Raw genomic sequence first — 20425 nt, forward strand, 5'->3', positions numbered from 1 at the left:
AGTCCATACGTGACATATCCGGTGATCTAGGAGGCCATGCTACAGGACCAGCATGCCCGATCCATCGATTCCCAAACATATCAGAAAGTACATTTTGAACACGCCGCGGCCGATGGGGTGGACCTCCGTCATGCTGGAACCACATTTGTCGCCGGACTGCAAGGGGGACATTTTCTAGCAGTTCCGAGAGCACCTCTGAAAGAAGCACACTGTAAGTATGCATGTTCAGTCGTGGAGGTAATACATAAGATCCTACTAAGACATTATTCACTATTCCGGCCCACACATTAACTGTGAATCGTTCTTGATGACCTCGGCGAAACATTGCATGCGGATTGTTTGCTGCCCACACATGCCTATTATGAGCATTGTAACATCCGTCACGAGTAAAACTACTCTCATCTGTGAACAAAACATGCCGCGCGAACTGCGGATTCTTCTCACACTGCCGCAGGTACCATCGGGCAAATCGCACACGTGTGGGATATGGATAGAAATGTTCTTTATGTAGGACGATCCACATTTGCTGGTGCTGAACATGCAACACATGTCCAACGGCCCGCGTGCTTTTTCAGGGATTTTGTTCAAATTGGTTCAACACATTCTCTTCGAATGCTGGTGTTCTCACTGTTCGTGGTCTTCCTGCATCAGGCCGGTGTATATGTAAGGAACCTGATTCTCGCAGCTGCCGATCAATTGACGTAATTGTAGTGTGATGGGGGCACCGTCGTTCTGGAAAACGTTCTCTATACAGTCTTTGTGCCTCCCTTGCATTTCCCAAAGCTGCACCATATGCCAGATGCATATCACTTAATTCTGCCCAAGTAAACTCTATTTCCCACTACGGTGTTTTATAAAGCACAGACAGTAAGCACTGCACACAAGCACAGTCGCTTCCAGAATACACGTCAGTCTTCGGTAGACTAGCTTCTTTAGGTGCTCGTCTGTCATATGGCTTAGAGTCGAATCCCACTAACAGTATGACTCTGTTAATCAATGTTTATTTTATCTCTTCTATCGTATTTTTGTTCCTATAAACAGTTTTGGACGTAAGAAAAACGCTATGTACTGTCATTTCAAGGACAATGTCTTTTTGTTGAATATTCTGGACTCAGTTAAAATTATCGTGTGAAACTGAAATACCTCTTACATGTTGTAATATTTAAAGAAGACCAGAAACCAATTTCCTTACACACAGTAAAATGATAATCAATGTTGTTTTTGTTTTTCAAGGTCGACAATACCCTCCAGAGTTCGACTGCGTGTGCATTTAAGTGCAGCCTAAATCTGTTTACATTATGAGAGTTAATGACATCTGACGACTAAAGTTCAGACACAAACGCAGGCGATCTTGCGGCCAGAGCGTTTATAGAGGTACCATCTTGGCATTCGACTTGTGAAACTGAAGAAAGCCACTCAGAATGGTTGAACAAAGAGTGGCGAATCTAGGGTGAGGTCGGGGGGCCTTGGTTACCCCAATTTTGCTGCGTTACTAGAAAATCACTAATGTCATAAATACCAAAACGCAGTCCAAATTACGTATTTTACATAGCAAAATACTGACACCCCCTCCACGCCAGTTTTTACTTTCAAGATCGGCTACTGAACACAATGATCGTACCCGGTTCTCTCTACACTTAATCTACTGTGGTTGCTAAATTGGAATAGGCGTATAGATTTGAGGCTCCAGCAGTTGCATTGTAAGCAAAAAATAAACATGAGAAGAGTATGAAGTTATGATTATTATTTTGTAATAACGTCCCCGCCTTATAGATCTAACAAAATGGACACGAAGACAATCTTGCATTGTAAGCAAAAATAAACATGAGAAGAGTATGACGTTATGATTATTATTTTGTAATAACATCCCCGCCTTATAGACCTAACAAAATGGACACGAAGACAATCTTGATGTAACTTTAAATGGAGGAATAAAGACAAGATATAAAATATGAAGGTGGTTTATTGTTCTGTTTACATATTTTGGAATCCGTTAACACGAGCGGCTTGGGTACCCGAAGAGAAAACGAAACCGCAGCAGGACTTACGTTTAATTTAACGAGCTAAACCAATTCATTTAGATATCACATTCGCGCACTACAGTATCATTCAATTGTACGTTTATAACAATTGTTTATTGTTTGATTGTTTATTTGTTAAGGTGTTCAACGTCCCTTTTCAGCAGCGGCGCTATATGGAGACGGGACCCAAAGTTTCAAATGCGATCCGATCCATCTCTTAGTTGTTGAGTCCAAAGCTTGGACTCTTAGTGGGGATTGACCCCGCGACACGCGACAACGTGCAACCTTGCTTTCTGTTGCTTCCTTGCTTATCCACGTAACGATGTAACAACTGAAATGAACAAGTACCATTGGAATCAGGTGGATAGTTGCAGACTTATTAAGATAATCCATATGATTTCAAATCACAAATCTCTTACACATTTAATCAGATCATTCATGTAATGTACTTAATATTGGGTCTCGTTCATTAGTGACATTCACTCAGTTCACTAGACATAACGATATTTGTAGCCATTGCTAAACATTACGAATATCTGGAAATGTGCTGACTGTATTCGCTATCGTGCTATTTGGGGGTTTCCTTTGCATCATGTGTTTTCACAATTTCAAGCACTCTGCTTCGTGTTATGCTGTAGCAACACCGCACGTGCCTCACTACGAACCTTCGACTGCATATTCACAGTACTTCACATTCCGAAATTCATTATTGGGCATCATCCGTATGTGGCGGTTATGCAACCACACACAACAGGTATACAAGTGTCCATTATTTTGTATCCGTTTGAGTTATCGTCTTGGTACCAGGAAGTACTGTTAACGGGTGAGGAAGTCGTCCATCCATACCCCTTTCGAGCCATCTTCACTCGGCCGATTATTCGGGAATCCCTATGCTCCTTTGGGGAATCCCTTCCACAGGCATTGCAAGATTATGAAACATGCATGTTTAACAAGAGCAGGTATGACTTCGTTGGTGAGATTTAAACCGCACCCTCTACGTAGAATAGTTTCTGAAATATACGCATTTGAAGATTCATTTTCCACGGTTTCGGCGCCTTATATCTCCGAAACAACGCGTTTCGGGACCCATGTTTACTAAGACTTTTTTGTTTCTTCGTATGAGAGGATTTACCTCCCAAAGTTTGTCGGTGGAATTTTTTGACACCCTGTATATATATATATATATATATATATATATATATATATATATATATATATATATATATATATATATATATTGAAATTTCCGATTTTAATTTTTTTCGGATGTGCACTTTATCCCCCTATGCATAGTCTTTTGATTCACACGCTGATTGTCTTTTTGTTGTGTCTCTATTTGCCCCTTTTAATCAACAGAACATCTGTATTAAGTTTAATAAGTTAATTTGAATTTAATTTCTTTTAAACAGCTTTAGGTGTACACAATTGTATGGCGAACTGTGTCTACGGTTACGCGAGAAGAAAAGGTTGAATAGCACTGAAATAGAAATTCGACGGAAAGAACAATCCGATTAGATCAACCAACAGCAAGCATAAAAATTACAATTGTCAGAGCAACTTTGATAGTGTTCATGCTTCTGGGAAAGAGAGGTGAAGGAAGCAATAACAATACTAAAAGCACAGGCGTCGTTACGGGGGATAGGGGGGATGCGTCCCCCAGATTCTAGTCAAATATATTTAAAGAAACTATACCACTTTGTATATATAACTTTTGTCGGAAAGATGATTTTGGTTTTGATTCATCCGAACTTCCCAGATTTAAAAAGCTAACCACGCCAGTGCTAAAAGAAGGCAGTAATCTCAATAGGGATACTGGTCTTTAACTCAGCCAAACATGATTTTCCCTCATTGGAAGAAAACGTATAAGTCCTACGAAAAAAAAAATCACGGCCGAATCAACCAGTCAATCACAATTAAGGCCACAGACTGATGGGACATCGCCATTGACCAATCAAACTCTGTCTCCTTCCTGCCAGCATCTATATAATAAAAGCTTCTGGTTTTGTTCGCTCATACTTCACCCTAGAGACGAGAACAATGTTGTCAGTTCTCGAAACGTAGGACGACGTGGAATTAACCTGGCTGATTGTCCGAGAACAAGTACGTATATTAAACATTATTTCTGTGCTTTATTTCCAAAGGTCACTAGTTCTTTACGCAGGACGTTCATCACCTTTCATCACAACGCGAGATTAAAACAAAGATAATGATTTCCATAGAGAATTATGACTGTTATTAATTATTTGATGGCAAGTTAAGTCTTGTAGCTTCATCTTCTATTCAGTTCCAGGTTTCCAATTTCAAAAAATAAACTAAACTAAATGAAGTCTCTAGTTTTATGACCTACGCTTATACCCTTTAGGCTGAAGGAAACGAATGATTAACTAAAGTTAATGATTATTAAATTTTTGGTGGGATTAAAATGTAGAAGGAAACAGAAGCAGCTCGAGAAAATCAATGGACTTGATTTCTTCCTAACTCACATAGCTTGGGATGAAACCAAAGACTCTCGCAGCAAAGGTGAGCACTTAACAATAATTATTTTTGGATTTCAGCTACAAACACAAATGTTGAGAACAGTTGAAGACGCCCCAGTTCTTCAGACGGAGTCGAACCTCCGATCTAGACACTGATCAGGTTTCTCTCAATGCATAGAAGACGAGAACGCATACTCTGTCCAGTGTCGTTCCCCATCATCCCACTTGCTGCTGTTTGATAGCTATTAGATTGGACAATGAACATTATTGATAACGCTCAAACCTATAGCATCTAATGCATATGTAGCTAATAGTATAGAACCAGTGGCGTCTCGTCACATAAATTTTCGGAAGTTCACAGACGTTACAAAATTATAATTCTAGAATTCTTTCAGTATTCTAAATAAGAAAAAACATAAAACCAATGAAAGTAGCCATATTTACACATAATAAGGAGTACCCATTCATAAACAAAAATTCAATTTCATTCGTATGTGAAATCATTTCTGATGTTCTTCTGAGTAATCAATATGTCAATATATCTTCTGAAGTTTAGTTTTTACAATTATTTTCTGTGTTGATACTATGGCTAATGCATTGAGACAGTGTTGGGTAAGTTACTTGTTAAAACGTAACGCGTTACAAGTTACTTTACTTTTTCTTAAAATGTAACGCGTTCCAAAAAAGTAACTATTACTTTACTTCGAAAGTAACGCGTTACTTTTAGGTCCGAAACTTTAAATATGTGAAAAAAATTATGACTTCAATTTTCCATACTACTATTACTACCATTATTATTATTAGAACTTAGGTAATTTCGTCACCGGAAATTTCGTCTCCGGAATTTTCGTCACGGTAATTTCGTCACCAAAATATTAGCATGTAGGTAATTTCATCACCGAAAATTTTGACTTAGTAAATTCGCCACCGGTAATTTTGTCACCGAAAATGCCCAGTGTCTTATTGAACATGACACAATGAGTAAAGAAAATGTAAGTCGTTATAATACCATAATCATTTTACATGTTCATTTTCTACTATGCATCACATTAAATGAAACACCAAGCAAAAAATCTGTCAAACTTTTAGTTCCAGCGTTGTACGCTAAACACAAAGACTAGAGCCGTTTCTCCAAAGTCTGAAACGCTCTTTTAGTTTTCTTTTTTGGTTGTTGGTCCACAGCATCTTGATGAAGTATAGTTGAAACCGTTGCTTCATCTTGTTGAATTCCACGAATAAACCTCCAAATAGTTGGGTGGGATATTCCTACCAGTTGATGAAACTTCTGGTTCAACGATTCACAAATATTATTTGTTCTAGGATTGTTGTTCAGGGTGGCTTAGTGAACATTCCAGGTGTCTGGAGGATATAGAGGGGGCACATTGTGTAAACGAATATTTCCAGATCGAGCTTTAACACGGCGATATGTGCCGGACACGTAAGTACTATCAGAACAGTCCAGAAGTTCCCGCTCTTCCTCCAAAGACTCTTGTATTAATCGATGCACATGTGCTATGGGAAGAAATGCCAATCAGTTCATTTTCTCGCAAAATAGACGAAAATTTTCATTGCTCTTCTACCGTTCTGTGAGCCCAAGCTTTTCGACGTTCCTTCATGTTGACTGAGTCAGGTGAAAAAAGCAACGCTGTACACGAGTTGAATTTCCAAAAGTTGCTTTTACAGCCTGCATTTCCGCTATCTCGAAATCCAATAACCACAGTTACAGGGTCCGGATATTCACTAAATTCACTTCACTGATGCGCCACCTCACGAAACAGTTCTTCATATGAATTTTATGTCTTACTCTGTATTAGGGCGTACACCTAGTAAAGGAAGTCTCACCTCAATTTTTTTTTTTTTTTTTTTTTTTTTTTTTAGGAGCCATTGAACAGTTCCCTTCCATCATCCATGTTTCACTTCTCAATAGCTCTATAAGGCTGTATTTAAAGGAAACTTTCAGAAATATATACGTTTTTCTTCCTTTATATGAATGTGTTTTCTTTACATATATACCCAATAACAATTTGACAATGTTTACTCAAGGAACTATTGAAAGAAGAATATTATGTTTCAACTCTAAGTGAAATATTTCAACTATTGAGAAGTGAAACATGGATGGTGGACACGAGTTGTTTCCAAAAGTTGTTTTTACAGCCTGCATTTCCGCTATCTAGAAATCCATAACCACAATTACAGGGTCCGCATATTCACTAAATTCACTACATTGATACATCACCGCACGAAACAGTTCTTCATATGAATTTTGTGTCTTACTCTGCATTAGGGCGTACCGTACTGCTCAAATACCGTAACATATAGGGCTTTTTTTTAAAGGAACCATTGAAAAGTTTCAGTCCACCATCCATGTTTCACTTCTCAATAGCTCCATAAGGCTATTTAAAGGAAACTTCCAGACATATTTATACGTTTCTCTTCCTTTAAATAAATTTGTTTTCTTCACATATATGCAATAACAATTTGCCAATGTTTACTCAGAGTTCAAATATAATATTCTTCTTTTAATAGCTCCTAAAAGCGATCACTCTTTTCACATGACAGTTAACGTGGAGGAAGTTCCAAGAGTTTGGGCTCAGAGAATGGTACAAGTACGATGCAAATTTTCGTCCAGTTTGCGGGAAAATAAACGGATTGACATATCTTCCTATACTTGTTTGCTATTTTCTGTTCTAAAATTTTGATATTGGCGAAACTTAATATTTGTAAATGGTGATATATATAAACCCATTAGTTTCCATGTTGCCTGTGCAGGGGCGTCATTTAGGGAGAGCAGGGAGGGGCAATTGCCCCCCCTGAGTTTGAGATCTATATAGATTTTATCAATAGAATAGTAGAGATTTAGTAAAAACGCGAAATTTTGCTTATATGAAGGGGTCTTGCCCCCCCCAAGCAAAATCTGAAATGACGCTCCTGCGGTGCTTTCAACATTTGCTGAAGCTGGCATTATTTTCTTCTACTGGTGCTTGCACTTGCGTCGAGTACCCGAAACTTCAATTTTGTAGAGTTCAACACGAACTGAATTGTTTTCCAAGTTTGATTAAGATAACGTAAACTGTTTTGGTCATTTGTTTGCCTCTACTTAGTTCAAGAAAGATGAAAAAATAACCGTTACAAAATTTCCTATATGATAATATTTCTGTGATAGAATTACTGGAAACTTTTATCTCTTGTCTCAAATACGATATCTAAAGTATGTAACTCTTTATTTAATAATAATCTATTTTGATTATGCTGCATAGTTTTGCTTCAGTTGAAGATTAAAGAAAACAACTTCAAAAACTTTTTCGAGTTCATTCTTTGTACTTGTATTATGCTCTAAAAGAAACCCGTGATGAAATTATCGTGACAAAATTTTCGGTGACGAAATTACCTATATGGCAATATTTTGGTGACGAAATTACCGCCGCCCTTATTATTACTATTATTATTATTATTATTATTATTATTATTATTATTATTATTATTATTATTATTATTATTATTATTATTATTATTACTATTATTATTACTATTATTGCACGTTCTGAATTGCTTTATGTAAATGCAAGGACAAATTTTTACTTGATATATGAACATTTTCATATAATGTAACATTAATAAAATGCCATACTACGGTACTCGTAGGGATGGGCACAAGCGAGTTAGAGCGAGTTTTCTTTGAAACTCGATTCGACTAGAAACAGACATCTTTGAGCTCGACCCGAGAACTCGGTTCGAAAAATTTCCTCCAACTCGCCTAGAATTGGGGTCCAGTTTCGAGTTGAGTCGAGCCAAATCCGGTTTGTAATTTCGAGTACATTCTTCAAGTATATTACATAGACAATATACACTACTACAACAATTTATTATTATTATTATTATTATTATTATTATTACTATTAATAATAATAATAATAATAATAATAATAATAATAATAATAATAATAATAATAATAATAATAACACTGTATATAAACATGAAAGATAGGCGGCTTGTATTTGAATACTAAAAAAACTAGTTCATTGCCAACCTCGGTAGTCGTGAAGTCTAGGAGTAAAGGACATGGTTTACGAGCTTCTGAATTTGGGTTGAGAGTCTAAGTTGAGTATTCGGGCTCGAGCCAAACACTGTTAAAAGTTATAGGGCACTGGCCAAATATCTTCAAAACTGCTCGGCCCGGGTTTAGAATTGTCAACGACTCCAGCAGCTCGGCTCACAGCTCATTCTCTATCGACCCGAACCGAGAAGTAAGCCGAGCCAACAGTTCACCCAACCGACTCGGCTAAAGCCCTCGGCTCAGTTGAGCCGAACCGAGCATATAACTCATCCCTACCAAGCCAGCTCGAGCCGATGGTTCACCCCAAGCGAGTTGGCTTGAGCCATCTTCTCAGTTGAGCCGAGCCCAGCTGAGCTTGTTATAAAAATCTCTTGTGGTCTTGCTATCGAGACGAGATGCGAACAGTGTCTCCTCACGTGAGCAACACTAAAAGTATTCCATATTAACGTTTAGCTTACATTTCTCATGGCTTTCGCTTTCCAGTGTAATCAGGCCATGATTTCAAGACGAGTTAAAACGAACGAGCCATTTATCAAACTCGACGCGAAAAACTGAATCGGCTCGAAACTCGACTCGAGAATATTACCTTTGACTTGACTCAAAACTCGACTTGAATTCGAGTCGAGTCGAGTTTGAGCTTGACTCTTGCTCATCCCTATGCGTTAGGAAAAATGGTTGCTTATTATTATTCTGCTAAACTAATTATATAATAATAACAATGTTGTTATGTAAAATTAAAAGTACAGAATATAGAGAAACATTACACTACAACTAATAAAATGAGAACACATGAACTGTGGGTGAATCAAAACTTGCCAGTAACTCTAAAATCGATACATGCTTTTTAAAGCTAGTTTCAAACTCTATAATCAACGGGACTCCACGATAAGCAAACTGATCTGAAAGAAGTCCAATATTACATAGCATCAGCAAACTATTTTCTAGTGATAAAGTAGGCCTGCTCATCAGAACAGTTTATTCATATTAACCCCTTACTGTAAATCGTTAATTATGACACCCTAGTTGTTGATATTTTCCGCCGGGGCACTTCAGACACTTTACTTTTAAATTCTGGCCACCATCATCCTCAGCTCTCTCTCTCTCTCTCTCTCTCTCTCTCTCTCTCTCTCTCTCTCTCTCTCTCTCTCTCTCTCTCTCTCTCTCTCTCTCTCTCTCTCTATATATATATATATATATATATATATATATATATATATATATATATATATATATATATATATATATATGTTATTAGTATATATATAAAGTATTCCTTCAAATGTTCGAACGGTAAAATATTTTCGTTCTTCATCTTTAAAAAAAACACCACCAATCAAAGTGAAATAGACTACCGGTATCATTGCACTCCTAGTTCACTCACCGAATGCATTGATTTGGAGCTGTCAAAATCCACGACAAAATCTTCCAGGTGTTTGCAATCAGTACACGTGATTACCCTAAGACTGTCCTCATCTTCAAAAAACAGCAAATGGCACTACGAACTTATCTGTTTCTGTGTGTGTCGATGACTGTCGGTCACTGACATACGTAGTTCATGCTTGATTGTTTCATTCTGAGAAATTCACTTACAGGAAAGACATTTGTTTCCGAAAAAAAAAAAAATACATATATTGTAGTTACTCATCTGAAATGTAACGCGAAACGCGTTACCGTCACGGTTACTTTGCAAAAAATGTAACACGTTCCTAGGAAACGTTACTTAAAAAGTAACGCGTTACAAGTAATGCGTTACTTGCGTTACATTACTTCCGAGAACTGCACTGAGACTATTTTGAGCTACGGCACTGCTTTAAATCATAACTATATATAAAACTCCATGAACTGACATAAATTAAAGGGTTACTTTCGGTTGACGTGGAAAGTTGAAATTTGGCATGATTGTAGCTTTCTGGGACCAACCGACAGGAAAATTGCCAAAAGTGAATATTTTTAATTTTTAGGGGGTCTAAACGGGAAATGAAGAATTTTTCCATGTTATTTAAACGGGTATTTTTTTGACCTATAATTCCATGTTTTAGGTAGGCCTACTTGGAATTGGAATACAAACGTGAAATTCGGCATGCTTGTACGTTTACGTTATCGTTACGGAAGTAAATCAGTAAAAATAAAAATTTCCAAATTTAGAGTGGTTTTATGGGGAACTGAAAAATCTTTTCCATGTTATTAATATGCGAAGTCCTGTACACCCCAAAATGTTTAGGCATTTCCGGCAGGATTAGAATGATGAAATTTGGCATGATTGTAACCTTCTGGCCACCTACAGGAAAATTGCCAAAAGTGAATAATTTTAATTTTTAATTGGTCTAAAGGGAGATGAAGAAAAAATCCAAATGTTAATTAAATATGCGTTTTCTTGGGGTAGAAAATCTTATCCTTTAGATGGTTGAAATAGGGAAAGAAACTTGAAATTCGGTAGATGTGGGTTTAAGAGGCCGTAGGCCGAGCAAAGACGGGTGTGTGGGGGAGAAGCCAACAACTGGACAAATAGAATAAAAATGAAGAGGAAATGCACGAAATTCACTGTTGATGCAAAGGCTAATCCGTAAGAGAAGCGAGGCCGTAGGTCGAGCAAACGCGGGGGTCTTAAGCAAAGGCTAATCTATGTTATAAAATTGAAAGGACTATATTTGTGACTCTTAAAATCTTGAACCGCCCTACCAATCTCGATAAAATTTTTGACGTAGATGCAGTTCTGAAATTGGAGTGTTTTTAGCTATTTACTTTGACGGTAGAATTTAGGGGAGAAGGAGGATAAGGAATCATAAAAAAGTAAATAAAACGTAGTAATTCTTCAACCAAACGATCAATCTTGATAAAATATTCAACATAGATGAGGTTCGTGCCTGGGGTGTTTTTTCTTATCATTTCACTTTGACGGAGCAACGAAGGGGAGGAGGAGGAGGGAGAGATATACTAAAATCAATACGTATATAATATATATATATATATATATATATATATATATATATATATATATATATATATATATATATATATATATATATATATATATATATATTCCACTGTTTAAAATAATTTCTTTTGATACAAGAAATTGGAAAAATGAAACCAATTTAGATACAATTTGAATCAGGCCTGTAGCTAGCCCAAAAATGTAGGGAGGCCCGACTGAAGTTGGGGGGGCCCGATGCAACCATATTATAGTTCATTACCATATTATAGTTCATTTGCCAGTTTATCATGAAAATTTTAGGGGGGCAGCCAAAATTTAGAGGGGACCCGGCCCCCCTAGACCCCCCCGGATACGGGCCTGATCTGAATCACGGAGCTAGATACAACTCTTACATCAACAAGAAATTTACATCTTCCACTACAGACATCTGTGATCAATATTTTCTTCACCTACAATTGATCTAACAAAAATATAATTATCAAATAATATACATTACTGTGATAAACGTAGCAACAGCACTTTCAAACTTTCGCCGAGATGATTACAAAAAAAAAAAAAAAAAAAAGTCTCCTCCAGTTCCTTACCAGAGGGTAGCGTTCCCAAAACTGATGCAATGTTCCCTCTTTGTACTGCCATACTGATGCGTTGTAGTAGAAAAGAGGTTGCTCTAGCGTCTCCTGACGATAAATAAACGCGGTGATCGATTTCTTTTATAAAGTGAAGGCCTTCGGGACCCCATGAACCACCTGATTCGATAGCTATAGCGACAAAATTTTATTTGTCGAGTAAATTGCTGTACTTCTTGCGTTTTTCTGTTTCACGGCGAGCAGCCACATTGCCAGCTTGTGCTGAGGAAGAATGTAGATTTGAAGGGGCGAAGGTGTCGGAACAAGTAAAATCCCATAGAAGTGCTTTTCCTTTCGTCCACGGTATTAGGGTCATACCATCTGGCCTCTTACCGTCTGCACGAGTGCATGCCAGCGGTTCGCGTATAGAAGGAACGCCTGCTGAAATTAGTGCCCTCATCATAATGTCGTTGAGTGGTGTGAATGTCTGCCCGCACTATTGGCACAGGAGAGTCCATGAAGACCCTTCTTGTTTACGACACTTCTACAGGCAGGACATCTGTGTTGCTTGCAAACATCTGCTCCCAAACGCAGTGAACTGGCAATTCAAAAACTGTCATTGGGAAGATGTAATCCTAAAGAAGGGACGGGGATAACATGGAGCCAAGCGCCTGCTTCTGGAGATGATGTAGCTAGGAGTCTGGTCTTATCTTCTGGGTTATCGGATGACTGAATAGTAGGGGAGCTTAGGGGAAGTATCCTGCACTTTGTGTTAAAAGGGTGCCACTCAAATATGTTGTTCCCCTGATCCAACTAAACAGGAATCGAAGTGGCCCCACTCCGACAGGTGGCCAGAATCCAATATGGCGGCTATCAAAGATGGCCGCCTCTGCAAATTCATAGTGTTGGTTTTAGAGGCATATATCTCCTTAACTAATAGTCCAATCTTCACGATTCAAACACTAAACGACGTAGAAGATAACAGGGTCTAATAAATTGGCAAAAGTTTTTACCTAACACTGAAATTAACACCTACAGAAATTATTTAATTTGAAACTTTACATTTGTTATGATAAAGTTTACTCATATTTTTTAAAATAACAAGTAAACGACTGGGATTATCGAAAACAATGTCGTATAACTTTTTAAAGAGTGTTAAATTATCTTTCGTTTGGTGTATATTTCATTCAGATTGGTTAATAAACAACGAAGTTATGACAATTTAAAGATTCTCAATGAGTCGATTGATTTTCCCAAATGTCGAGCGAGAGTTCATTTATCGTAATAAAACATCACTGATGGATGCTGTATTGTACAAAACAAATCATTCTCTTGTGATGTATTCTTCATAAGTCCCACTTTCACCAGAAGCACAAAGTAAGCCTGACCAACAGGCCCGTATCCAGGGGGGTCTAGGGAGCCGGGCCCCCCTAAATTTTTACTTGTCCTCTAAAATTTTCACGGTAGGCTTGCAAATGAACTATAATATGGCTGGTTCGCCGCCCCCTACATTTTTGGACTGGCTACGGGCCTACTGACCAAGCTCGGTTATGAATCCAATATGGCGGCCATTAATTATGATTCATAAAAATTAGTTTCTTTCGAAATATTGACCCGAGTATCTAGATTTGTAAACGAATACGGAATATCACCTATTCTATTACTATTCACTTTTATCTTAAGAAATTACGTGCGTAGCGTCACGATAGAAAAGTTTTATTGTTTTATCTGAATTGAAAGAGAACTGCACAGGAAGACTAAGAAATAAATTCATGTCTTTAAACCATAGACATTGGCTTTATATTCCTTACAATATTATAAGGAAATTACATAAAGCAATATATTGTTATAAATTAGAAAGTAAATAATTTCTTTCGTATTGTAACAGCAGAAACACAACACAAACACTTGGTTCGTTAATTTGAAATTCACAATATATCTTTTGGATTTTCTATGTGTGCAAACAGTTTTATGATTTCGACGAACAGTTAATATTACTTTTGTACAAGCTACTCTATAAAGAGTCATACCTTTAAGTTTATCTATTTATTGATAAGTTTCCAACGAGGTGTAAATTTACTGTGTATCAACTGAATTTTCAAAAATAATGAGTGCTACTTACATGAAAGTTCTATTGGTCTGGATCTTCGTTTTCAGTTTAAATCGCCTTTCCACATGTTCCCCTATACAGAGAACAAAAAAACAACACGGGACGCTTGCACTTCTACAACGACATCTTGGGGTACATGTCTTGCAGGCACATTTCAAAAAGAGTTTCCTATATGTTTCGTATACAACTGGAATAGAAGTCCATGTTGGAGAAAGTTCACTTCCATTGTCAGTCCATCCCCAGTTACTGGTGAAGGAATATGTGCTGTCTTCTTCATTGCCTGGCCCCAGATTTGTCCAGCTTGGTATGCTGTACGCTTGGTGTGAAGAAGCAAAGCATCACAAGTTGGAGAAAGTGCAGTAAGAGGTCTGACCTTTTTCAAAAAGAATTCTCGCCGGGTTTCATTAACTTTAAAATTTTCACTTGTTTTTGAATATAATAGGACACCATATCGTTGCAGTGAATTAAAACAATCTTTGCCTATGTTGATTACAGGATGTGAAATAGTTAGGAAAGCTGTCGTCACCTCAGGATACAAAAGCCGTGTTTTCTATGCTTATAATTGTCCATGTTCGAGAAGAAAGTATGACACTGTATCATCCTGTAAACGCGTGGAGGCCTCGTAACGCAGTTGATTTTTCTTTTCCTAATGCTTTTGAAATATGATGAACTGGGAAAAATCAATTATGTTTCTTGGTGCCGAAAGATATCCATAATTTTTCTAAACCGTGTCGCTCAAAGTCCTAGAAAAACGATACAGCAAGTATTACAACATCTGTGTCTACTGTGCGGATTACTATCTTCTTGTGTGCATTTAATGCTGCATCAAAGCAATGTAACATGATCCTACTATCAGCTTCTTCTAAATGATTTTCTGATGATTTGTTTGAAAATGTTGGAAGATTTCTTGAAGTTTCTATGTGATATCCATTACTGGTTACTACCTCAAAGTTACTTCCTTCCTTTTCACACATAGACTTTCCAAGAAAAAGGAACAGTTCTCATTTATTTGCATCATTACGAAGGAAATCGTTCCACTTCCTAGGAATTGGTGTAGTTGGTGTTACTTTTGTCCTTATTCCTACATCCCTGCTTTCTCTTGTGGAAGATTTTATGCTCTTTGAAGAGTATCTATCCCATATCAGATCCACTTGCTTTGCATGGAATGTGTCTGTTTCTCTTTGAACATATTTGAAGAAATTACACTGGAAATAATCACAAAATGTTTCTACTGATACTGGTTGCAAAATGTGAACCAAAATTGCTCCATCAAATAACAAAACATCACAAGAATTAGGAAAGTGTTCTTCTTTGATGTTGGCTGCACTCTCTAGAAGCATAACTAAGTCGGACTTTTTTGAGGATTGTGAATTATGGCAGAGAGACTGTGGAATTGGTTGAAAGAATTCATCCAAGTCAAGTCGTCTTGTTTGACTGACGCGTAGTAAGCGAGAGAATAGCTCAACGTCCATCTTAAGTAATTTTATTTCATTTGTATTTGTTTTATTCTTTTGAAGGGAAGAACGAAGCACTAGAGATTTTTTTTTATGGGCGAAAAGAATGGCTTGGTACATTCTACTAATCTTTCTTGCACAAATTCTTTGTACATATTAGACCCGTTTTCTTCTGTTGAATATACGGATTCAATTGTATCACCGCTATAGATGATTCTGGAAGCAACATTATCAAGTCCACTATTTTCTTCAAACGGATTCCCCAATTCGACGAAAACTTCTTTCATCTTTCCAACGGACGATTTAAATCTTTCTTGCATCAACGAGTAATCTTCATGGTGCTTATTATCAGGATCATATTCATTATTTGAATTCATTAATTAGTCTACTAATTTCTGATCCAGCTGCCATCCATTTGACAAGAGCATTGTCGTCGTGTAAGAGACTAATCACTCCGTCATCCCCTTTTATAATTTTGTTATTCTGTTCGTAAGATGATCTATAGCTATTGCAGAGAAAGGTTTTGATGTCTTTCTTATCACAAAGTAACCCATTTCGAAATCATAATCTCAGGATGTGTTTCTTCAAACTTCTTCAAATCAAAAATGCGAACGGGAAGCCAACGAGCATAGTTAAGGTGGTCCATTGCGAAAAACAATTCTGCCATTAGTTTTAGTGTTTCAATGTAGAGCTTAAAATTTCCTTGACGTATGGCTCTGATGTAAATTAAGAGTAAAATCACGAGACTGTAATATATTATCCAAAACTTAAACGTTGGTCACGAAGATTCCTTTTCAGTATACCAGTCATTGAAAGATTGCCCTGATGAAGAATTCTGATATGCATCACGCAGCAAATGATGCAAAACTGTCAGAGTAACCTGATGAGCAAAACGAGCTTTGGTAATATGAGTTACTTTCAATATACTGTCAGCGGTTCCTGGTGTTGCTACATCTGACTTGTATAAAATTTCTACCCAACCACTTGCATCTAACCATAAGATGCAAGAAGGTTTGTTCGATGTGCAATCCTCTCAGCATCAGAATTTGACGATCTTCGCCATATAACTCTGGCCAATTCCATTGAATTCATTTCCCCAAGGCAAATAGTGGTTGATCCATTACAAGATCCGGAACTTGTCCTTTGTTGACTTTGTCTGTAAGTTCTCGTAGAACATTCATTTCGTGCCGTATCATAGCAACAGATTTAGAGTCTCCCTTAAACAACGGAAGCAGGCAGCATATACTTGGCATTTGCAGAGTTTCAGTTTTCGAGGCATGGTGTACAGACCAAGTGCAAATAGTGTCATTTTTTAAGCATGCTTCAAGCCAATACTCCCAGTTTTTTCTTCTGCGAAAAATCAATTTCGCGGAAGAACTTTCTCTACAAACTGCGGATTCTGTTGAGATAAAACTGGTTCCTTATTAATGATATAAGCAGGAGGTACTTGAGCAGGGATGCAAATAACCACTCGCCCGGGGCGAGTGGTTCATCGGTGCGGGCGAGTATTTAATATCATAACCAAGCTAAGTAAATAATTTCTATTGTGGGATGTAGGCTAGTAGCTTTTTTCTTGGGTGAGTAAAATTTTGTTGCTTATTTGCATCTCTGTATTAGAGCATAATTATCGGCGAGAGCAGGAGCAGTTTTCATTTTTATATTCACTTATCCAGTGAGACCTGGTCACGTTGAATGCCACGGTTATCTTTAGAAGGATGCTGGAAAATAGAAATGCTCATACCATGAAAAGAATCCTTAGATGTTGTGCTAGAAGGATTGTAGTCAATATTATCTAATTCTGCAACGGTTAAAATACCTCGACGAAGATTGGAAGGACAAACCCATTTCGTCACTGATTTATCAAGCACTGAGAAAGACTTAAAGATATTTTCTGTATACGTATAGACGAATTGCCTTGTGAATGCAGTTCATTTATGAGAGATTTTTTACGAGTTTTAACATACACGCTCAGCTCAACATAGAGAGGAAGAGGTGGCTCGCGATTGCTTTATGCCTTGCTGCTTCTGTTTCAATATCACCTGCTCTCTGATAGAAGTTATAAAATATAAGTTGGCTTGCTATCAGGCGATAAACTTGAAGTTGCTTGACTTGCGTTGCTACCAGGGGTGACAGATGAATCATAAAGCAACATATTACCAGCAGCTATTAGTGAAGGAGGAACAGAATCTTCCTGGCAGTGATTCTCAAATTTTCCTGCAAAATGACTCTTGTGGTTTGCCATATCCTTTCGAAGCATCTTAACAACACGACTTAGTGCCATAGCATCTTCAATGTCTTTCTCCAGCTCACTTATTATGTCAGATCCTTCTGAAAGCAAAACACCTCTCCCGGATAGATGAGCTGTTAGCTCAGGCCTGTGACGAAGAATCCTTTCACGAAATCTTGTACTATGAACTTCTATTTCTTCTGATTCAGGCTTTTTCATAATCGTCATTAACCGTGTTTTGTACAATTTAAAAACATCGCTAATTTTGAATTGACGACATCTTGGTAACAGAAGAATTGCGAACGAGCCTCAAACTTTTTCTTTTTGTGTGATGCAGAACTATTCCCGCCGAAACATTACACGAAATTTACGCCATTGCTACTTTCAATGGAAATACTTCGAGAATAGTGCAGTTGTTATTACTCCAAGTTTTTTAAACACTCAGTTCTATCCGATTCTTTTGACGTATTTCGAAACATGATTTGGAGTTCATTCCTTCCCATACTTACTCTGTGGGGCAGAAGCATGGGGGAGAGAAAAATGTTTGCTATTACTTTGTCGTACTTGTTTATAAATCTAGATACTTCAATAAATATTTCGAAAAAGACTCATCTTTATGGATGATAATTAATGGCCGCCATGTTGGGTTCATATAACCGGGCTCGGTCAGGCTGTCTTGTGCTTTGGTGAAAATGGGACTTATGAAGAATACATCACAAGAGAATGATTTGTTTTGTACAATACAGCATCCATCAGTGATGTTTTATTACAGTAAATGAACTCTCGCTCGACATTTGGGAAAATCAATCGACTCATTGAGAATCGTTAAATTGTCATAACTTCGTTGTTTATTAACCAATCTGAATGAAATATACACCAAACGAAAGATAATTTAACACTCTTTAAAAAGTTATACGACATTGTTTTCGATAATCCCAGTCGTTTACTTGTTATTTTAAAAAATATGAGTAAACTTTATCATAACAAATGTAAAGTTTCAAATTAAATAATTTCTGTAGGTGTTAATTTCAGTGTTAGGTAAAAACTTTTGCCAATTTATTAGACCCTGTTATCTTCTACGTCGTTTAGTTTTTGAATCGTGAAGATTGGACTATTAGTTAAGGAGATATATGCCTCTAAAACCAACACTATGAATTCGCAGAGGCGGCCATCTTTGATAGCCGCCATATTGGATTCTGGCCACCTGTCGGAGTGGGGCCACTTCGATTCCTGTTTAGTTGGATCAGGGGAACAACATATCCGAGTGGCACCTTTTTAACACAAAGTGCAGGGTTTGGCCATTTTTTTGCCTTAAGCTCCCCTACTAGAAGTAGAGCTGAAAAGTGATGATTTATAAGAAGATCGTCCCAAGAGGATTGTAGTCCTCTCTTATCAAGATCAGGGGGATCTGATCCCATTATAGATGACCACTTAGATATGCTGTCGTTGTCATCCGAATCCGATACCAGGCTACGATCTTTGTTGGATAATGGAGTCTCGATCAATGGCTTGGCGCCATAGAATGAAGACAGAAAGGATGAAATAGGCGCGGCGCGGCGAATGCCGAAACCTCCGTGGTTAACAGGGAGGGACGCCTGCAACCAAGAGTTATTGTTGAGTGAACAATTCAGGATAGATTCTAGACCGGTTTTCAAGGTGGTGTCATAGCATTCCAGAAAATAAGCATCCCGCCAAAAAGGATCACAGCGAAGAAAGTATAGCAGCCTTGGCATGGACAATGAGGCACGTAGTACGTAAAAGGCAGAGTGAGCTGAAATCAAGGAAAGACGTGTAAAGAAGAATTCTAATTTAGAAATTTTGTCTTTTAATATTGTTCGTTGCCTCATTAGATAATGCTGCTCCTAATAAGCTGGCGTCATCTGTCGACATTCTTTGAATCCCAGGCGCGGCTTCGTCAAACAGCTTGAAGATGTTATTAGACTGCTCATTGGAGACTCCGAGAAAGCTGAGCTCACATTTAGAGAAATTCATTTGCAATCCGATCTCCTTAGCCCGTCTACGAATCATTTCTAATGTCTCTAGTACTGTATCCTTGTCTCCAGCTACAGTCCCGTCATCCAAATACCATATGTTCAGTTCCGTATTGATACTGTTAACGATGGATTGTAAAGTTAGTGCGAACAAACCAGGGCCAAGAGGGTCGCCTTGTTGTACTCCACGCTGAGAGAGGATTATTTCGTCTCCTAAGTATAAGTTGTTCGTAGTAGCACTGATGGACGTATCGATAAATTGATGGAAAACTGTTTTTTTACCTGTACGAGCATAGAGTCACGATTCAACTCGTTAAAAGCGTTTCTGAAGTCTATCTTCAGAAACGCTTTCTCCTGATGGTGTGGAAAAGAGTAGTATATACGAGCAGCGTGGACTGCTGCTTCTGCTCCATGTAGGACGCAAACTCCCAGTTGGTGTGGGGATAGAAAATGTGTTACAGGTTCTCTAATTCTATGGCAAATGATTTTGGCTGATAATCCACACACATTGCCTATTCCGATGGGACGAATGCCGCCACGTTTCTTCCTCAAAGCTAATAGTGATGCTCCAAAGAAAATAGGTCTAATT

At 37.7% G+C, this 20425-nt stretch overlaps 1 protein-coding gene across 1 annotated transcript in view; it reads left to right on the forward strand.

Annotated features, from left to right (window-relative positions):
* The window catches only part of LOC145672623 (fatty acyl-CoA reductase 1-like), a 202143-nt gene that overhangs the window by 144898 nt on the left and 36820 nt on the right, over positions 1-20425 (forward strand). Inside the window, exon 6 of the mRNA XM_081741783.1 lies at positions 14361-14523. Coding sequence (XP_081597909.1) covers positions 14361-14523 — 163 coding nt within the window. The remainder of the gene's footprint in view (positions 1-14360; positions 14524-20425) is intronic.

Source organism: Thermobia domestica, chromosome 16, assembly GCF_964235325.1.
Source record: "Thermobia domestica chromosome 16, izTheDome1.hap1.1, whole genome shotgun sequence".
NCBI classification, from domain to species: domain Eukaryota; kingdom Metazoa; phylum Arthropoda; class Insecta; order Zygentoma; family Lepismatidae; genus Thermobia; species Thermobia domestica.